The sequence below is a fragment of the Schistocerca nitens genome, chromosome 3 (genome assembly GCF_023898315.1).
Source record: "Schistocerca nitens isolate TAMUIC-IGC-003100 chromosome 3, iqSchNite1.1, whole genome shotgun sequence".
Classification (NCBI taxonomy): Eukaryota; Metazoa; Arthropoda; class Insecta; order Orthoptera; family Acrididae; genus Schistocerca; species Schistocerca nitens.
The window spans coordinates 613,115,689-613,123,014 of NC_064616.1; the positions used below are offsets into that span (position 1 = coordinate 613,115,689).

The 7,326-nt window shown below is 43.7% G+C and overlaps 1 protein-coding gene across 1 annotated transcript in view; it reads right to left on the reverse strand.

Moving 5' to 3' along the window:
- The window catches only part of LOC126249360 (monocarboxylate transporter 10), a 479,255-nt gene extending 472,838 nt beyond the window's left edge, over positions 1 to 6,417 (reverse strand). The window contains exon 1 of the mRNA XM_049951013.1: positions 6,195 to 6,417. Coding sequence (XP_049806970.1) covers positions 6,195 to 6,417 — 223 coding nt within the window. The remainder of the gene's footprint in view (positions 1 to 6,194) is intronic.
- Positions 6,418 to 7,326: the final 909 nt, after the last annotated feature.

Consider the following 7,326-nt stretch of genomic DNA (forward strand, 5'->3'; position numbering starts at 1 on the left):
GAGCAAAATAACTGATGATGGTCGAAGTAGAGAGGATATAAAATGTAGACTGGCAATGGCAAGAAAAGCGTTTCTGAAGAAGAGAAATTTGTTAACATCGAGTATAGATTTAAGTGTCAGGAAGTCGTTTCTGAAAGTATTTGTATGGAGTGTAGCCATGTATGGAAGTGAAACGTGGACGATAAATAGTTTGGACAAGAAGAGAATAGAAGCTTTCGAAATGTGGTGCTACAGAAGAATGCTGAAGATTAGATGGGTAGACCACATAACTAATGAGGAAGTATTGAATAGAATTGGGGAGAAGAGGAGTTTGTGGAACAACTTGACAAGAAGAAGGGACAGGTAGGTAGGAAATGTTCTGAGGCATCAAGGGATCACAAAGTTAGCATTGGAGGGCAGTGTGGAGGGTAAAAATCGTAGAGGGAGACCAAGAGATGAATACACTAAGCAGATTCAGAAGGACGTAGGTTGCAGTAAGTACTGGGAGATGATGAAGCTTGCACAGGATAGAGTAGCATGGAGAGCTGCATCAAACCAGCCTTAGGACTGAAGACCACAACAACAACCCCAAATCAACCCAACAAGTGCCATTCAAATAGCGTGGCAGACACCGAACGATTTCAGAAATGCGCTACTAGGGTCGTATCGATTGAAAACAGTCATTTCTAAAGTGTACCGGAGAAGTTCAGGCAAATAGAATGGTATTTCCTTTATTAAAACCCAGTCCAGACCACGATTTTTTAAAAAGCAGTTAAAATAACGTGATTTAGACTGAGGTTTGTTCATAAGATTATTAAACGGGTCACTGTTACCTCGTGTGACACGATGCAGCCTTTGCGTGGAACAGGTATCTTTGAAAGAAAAGAGAGTCTAACCGGGATTACCTGCTTGGCATATTTCAAGAGCCAGTATGCTAAGTAAAAGTGAGCAACACCTCTCCTGCCTACATCTTGCATCGCGCATAGTATCTACGGAAATGAGGTAAGAGATTAGGGCACATACAGATTATTTCTTCTGTCTCCATACATGTATAGAATATTTGATAACATCGCTACGAAGTGCCCTCCACTGTGCACTGAACAGTCGGTTACGGAGTATACTCGTATAGAATGTAACAACAGCTGATGATAAGGGAAGACCAGGACAGGGGACAACGAATGGAGCACAGCTTGTCAAATCACGACACACCGATAGGTCCAAATATTATGAGCACGTGGTTCATAGTGTGTTAGTCCACATTTCGGAAGCAATTTTTTTTTTTAAGGGACAGTATTTACCAAACTTCAATTAACATCCGTGAGGAGCAGGCTACAAGAATTTTCGGCCCCTCGCAATCGTTCCTAACACGCCAGGTATTTTCGAGAGGGTGGGTCAATAATTTCTTCGACAATGGCTAGTTTGTAGTGGCGTTGAAGTCAAAAATTACGAACATTTACTGTAAAAAAACTATTGTTTGATAGAACTATAACATTTAAAATCATCTGAGGTCTTTTTTACGAGGGCGTGCTGAAAAGCAACGCCTTCGAATTTCTTTGCAAAAACTGTTAAAGCTATTTTAAATAAAACGAAGGTTATTGACATTCTATGTCTTTATTCTTCATGTGTACGTATTTATTTCTCATCATAATCACTCTGGCGATTGAAACATTTCTCCCAACGAGACACCAGTTTGTTAATACCATCTCAGTAGAATGTTTGACTTGTTGACGGAGACATAACCTCACATCTACTTGCACCACTTCATCACTATCAAAGTGATGTCCTCGAAAGGATTCTTCAAGTTTTAGAAACAGATGAAAATCGGATGGGGCCAAGTCGGGACTGTATGAAGGATGATCTATGAAAGTGAACTCAAGGCGTCGGATTGTTGCAGACGTCGCAGCACTCGTGTATGGTCCGGCATTGTCATGCTTCGAATTAGTGCCTTCAGGTTTCTGAGGGTTCTCACGCACCGACATAGTTACGTTACACACCACCACGTTACACTCTAAAACTCGGAGCCTTCTAGCGGCAGAGGGTTGCTACTTGCGTCAGCGAAGCAGGAAAGTCAACCAAGTAATATGCACGACATATCATACGGAAACGTAATGACTGGGTGTTGTGTGCTGTCCTTAGGTTCGTTAGGTTTAAGTAGTTCTAAGTTCTAGGGGACTGATGACCATAGATGTTAAGTCCCATAGTGCTCAGAGCCATTTGAACCATTTTTTTCATACGGAAACCGATATTGGAAACAGAAAAAAAAAAAATCGGCGGCTTTACTTTTCAGCAAGCCCTTGTATTAAAATCTTCCTTTCCAGTTACTGATCAACCAGATAGGATGAAAATTTATTCAGTCTCTCCGTTCAAGAGCAAAAACTGGAACATGTGGACTTTAGATGCCTTGATTAGAAACATGGCATCTTACAGTCTCACAAGCCAGTACATTGCTGCAGTGCAGCTTACTGTCTTAAATTAATGGCATTACATTACTTCCACAGAAGTTGAATTAATAGTCAAGGTAAACATCGCAGGAATACTGCGAGTAATGTAAGGAGCTGGGACATGCAATTAATTTTTACCTCGCTTTGACTGTTCAGATTATAATATTCTCTTGAGCTAATTGAATAATTAATTGCGCTCTTTAGCATAACAGGTCGGTGGACAAGTTGGCTTAAAGGCACACACTTTTCCGTGCACTCGTCGTAGAATTGGTACCTTTTTAAACTGAAACTCAGCAAAAGTGCACTTACAACCATTGATATTTGGCAAATTTTTCTCGATTTGACGCTGCCTATCCTGCTCTGATTTTGCATCTGTTTCTTTTCCCAATCCATGGACAAGTACTGGGAGAGGATAGCGCCGTACCTGCGCGTTATGCAATGTGACGTTTGTCGTGCAACTACCATCTATAGGGAGGAGAACATAAAGCTGAATAGGATAATGTTTATGAGACATGAGAAACTGACTTTTGATAATGAACAAGACAAATGCCAATCACAGAAAATGCTGGAAACCGTGATCTCGGTGCCCCAATCGGTTGCTGTCACATGTCTGCACAGACTCATTTACCGCATAATGCCGGCCGTAGTGGCCGAGCGGTTCTAGGCGCTTCAGTCTGGAACCGCGCGACCGCTACGGTCGCAGGTTCGAATCCTGCCTCGGGCATGGATGTGTGTGATGTCCTTAGGCTAGTTAGGTTTAAGTAGGTCAGGGGACTGATGGCCTCAGATGTTAAAGTCCCATAGTGCTCAGAGCCATTAGAACCAACCCGCATAATCTGTCCGAGAGCTTGGCTGTGCCATCACTTTTGAGCGAGTGTGAGCAGCAGACGTGTTTAGTGACCAGACGAACGCAACGCCAAATGGTGATAGCGATAAAACAGCGTGTGTTCGTTTTCAGTGTTACGTGATACGCACAGATCGTGGAAAACGTGTGCGGAACTGTTGGCGCAACGGTTTAAGACTGGAAGTGTTGTGGCAAATCTTAGTGGCAAAATAACGTGAAACGGGCTCTGTAGAGAATAGAAATCGTACCTATCCGAAAAGAGTTCGAACACCAGAAAACACAGCACGAGTGAAGGAAAGCGGTAATACTGTCCGACGAAATCTCAATCCTATTTGTTTGTGGCAAGTAGAAATTAAGAGATCGTCGGGTAGAAACATAATCAAGATGGACCAGCATCTGTATTTTTACAAATTAAATTTTGTGCATGAGTTAATATGTCCGGACGAGCGTTCACGTGTTCAGTTCTCCCGGTGGTTGTGAGGGAAGTCGAATGTGGATTTTGGGTTCCTCAGTTATTCGTTTCTACAGATGAGGCCTGGTTATGCCTGTCAGAGGATGCGAACTCACAGAACAGTAACAAGGGTTAATCTCGCGTCAGTCGTATTGTAAAAATTTTCTGCGCTAGTTAAATTTCGCCCATCCTGTGTAAACTGGTTCTTTTGTCCCGGCTGATATCGAATAACTCGCTCCAGCAAAAATTCGAGCCTCACCTTCATTCTGATTTTAAGAAGAGTTTGCGATCTACGTAATTGGCGGAGACTACTTTATATTCTGTCGCGGGTATTTCGACTTAGCTTCCACGTAGATTAAAATCTATCTGAAGAAAAATAGGTACAGCGACAGATAGCTGAAATACTCCGTTCTCCATCGCTGACGTTTAAAAAAGGCCTTACTGGGCCCTAATGGCCGTTTTGTTGTGTGGGTTGCAGAGTCGCCACCATCGTCGATTTGCCTGCGACATGCTACAGCGCTGCAGAGTATGCGTGCGCAGTGTGGTGCAAATCCACCCAATCAAACACAGTTGCAACGAGCTAAACGAAACTCTACAAGCTCCTAAGCATAGCACCAGCTACTCATCGTGAAGTAGCTGCCATCGCGGAGAGAACAAATCAGGCTCATCAGGAAAACCATCCATGCCAAGCATATTCCAGCAGCCCCAAGGCTGTGGTCCAGAAGTAGTTTCCTCAAGGCCATTGCAAACAACAGCAGCAATGGCAAGGAAATAATAGTGGATTTCTCGACGTGAGAATAACTCTACATCGTCTCTCCCTTCGGAAATCCTCCCACCTCGGCATGAACAGAACTGGATCGTCCGCCAACGTTCTGAAGTTGGAAGCTACAGGAGTTATCTCCAGAAATATCACTACTCTGAGACTGCGGAGAAGCACAGTCAATGGAATTCTCTACTGGATTGTCAACTATGCCTTGCATCTTGCGCAGATCTGCTTGCAGCTCTGAGCGCAACTGAAGTTGCAAGAATTTGGTCAACAGTAGTGTAACTTGATAATTCCTTCTTTCATTTGTTTTGATGATAATTACCAGGTATTTTATCTGTTTGTGACTCGTATAAATAAATAATTACTGTCGTTAAGAAGCATTCTTCAAATGGCACCGCGAAGACGGCAGAATCAAACCTACATCATTAATACAGAATTTTCTCGCCGAGTAATAGGCAATATTGGGCTATTCTCCATATCTTGTTTGCCACAACGCGCCAGTAATGGATATACTTAACGCGCTCTACACTTCTGGAACGGTGAAAAATTAACAAAAATAAGGGTGCCTGATTCTCAAACGAATGAACATTTTATTGTTCATAGTGCATCATTACTGACCTCTAACAAAACACTATAAATAGTTTTACTTATAATGCATGATACTGAAATATTATACGATTCAATAAGAACTTTAGGATAAAATATTTTATACATTCATGTCCCCCACCAGTATCAAACTAGTCGCCCATCATTTGATCAAGATGTCAACACACTGTACGTTACTTAACAACCTACTGAAATTTTCAGTTATCACAAATGGGAAGCATATGTTTTAGTATACAGAATAACCAGTCATTTATGCCACAGACAAAAGCAAATGAGGTAGTAATATAACAAGATATACGAAAACATATTTTAAACAGGAGAGACACTAAGTTTGCACAGAGAGATGTGTTATGTCATGAATGGTACTCAGACTAGATTCTTATGATGTAAAACATGTAAACAGACTGTCGACAACTGGCGAAGAAGAAAATGGTTCTGAGCACTATGAGACTTAACATCTGAGGTCATCAGTCCCCTAGAACTACTTAAAACTAACTAACCTAAGGACATGACACACATCCATGCCCGAGGCAGGATTCGAACCTGCGACCGTAGCGGTCGCGCGGTTCCAGACTGACGCGCCTAGAACCGCTCGGTCGCACCGGCCCGCCTAACTGGCGAAGAATCCGGTGACAACGTACATAAATATCAAGATTTTAAGCCAGCCGGAGTGATCTCTCCTCGACGAAGTTTACTGAATCATAACTGCAGCACGCGATAGGAAGTTTTTGGTTACACTGAAACAATGAGAACTTTTACAGCAGCACGGAGACATTCGGAGTAACAGGTGTGCGTATGCCGGTAGTTTTGCAAGCGATGAAAGTCAGCCAAAGAATTGGTGTAAATAGTCACGAGTGTACGAGGATGCTTCCTCGATAAGATAATAAAATAAACACAGACCTGCCTGTCTAACGGACAGTTTTTTCGGTGTATTTAGGTGAACCGTAAACAAAGGAGCCCGGATCAAAAATAAACGAGTAGACGAGATAAATTGCGACGACGTAGAGAGAAGGCACGAAATGATCCTGATACCGCCGACCAACTACAGCTGTGCCTTCGAAATACGGTAAAACTGAAAAAGAACGACAGAAGTGAGGGAATACTCACAGGCCTTGGAAGACGCCTCGGAGACGCCGTTGCGCTCCAGCTTGGCGAGCAGCTGCACGTAGAAGACGCTGTAGGAGTTGATGACCCCGAAGATGATGCCATTGCAGAGGAAGCTGGCGGCGACGATGAAGAGCGGGCGCGGGCGCGAGCACTCGCCGGCGCCGGCCTGCACGTGCTGCGGCTGCTGCTGCGCCTCCACCTGCAGCTGCTCCCTTGCCGCCATCGCGCACCACACTGCCGCTTCCCGGCCGTCGGCTCCCCGTCCCTCTCGCCCCACCCCCGCCAACGGGTCACGTGGCTCGCTCGGCGCGCGCATCGAGCGGCAGCGAGGCTGACCTTCCGCACGCCGTCTCGCCACTGGCCGACCTGTACCGGTCATCGCTTCCTTGCCTGCGAGCGCTACAATATGTGTGACTGGATACTCGGTAAAAATTCGTCCACAGCTCCTAGCGCTGTAGATAGAACTCTCAGAAAAGAAACAATTCACAATGTTTATATCTACATCTGGACGGTTTCAGGTAGATTATATAATGGTAAGACAGAGATTTAGGAGCCAGGTTTTAAATTGTAAGACATTTCCAGGGGCAGATGTGGACTCTGACCACAATCTATTGGTTATGAACTATAGATTAAAACTGAAGAAACTGCAAAAAGGTGCGAATTTAAGGAGATGGGACTTGGATAAACCAAAAGAACCAGAGGTTGTACAGAGTTTCAGGGACAGCATAAGGGAAAAATTGACAGCAATGGGGGAAAGAAATACAGTAGAAGAAGAATGGGTAGCTTTGAGGAATGAAATAGTGAAGGCAGCAGAGGATAGAGGATGAAGTAGGTAAAAAGACGAGGGCTAGTAGAAATACATGGATAACAGAAGAGATACTGAATTTAATTGATGAAAGGAGAAAATACAAAAATGTAGTAAGTGAAGCAGGCAAAAAGGAACACAAACGTCTCAAAAATGAGATCGACAGGAAGTGCAAAATGGCTAAGCAGGGATGGCTAGAGGACAAATGTAACGATGTAGAGGCTTATCTCTCGAGGGGTAAGATAGATACTGCCTACAGGAAAATTAAAGAAACCTTGGAGAAAAGAGAACCAATTGCATGAATATCAAGAGCTCAGATGGAAACCC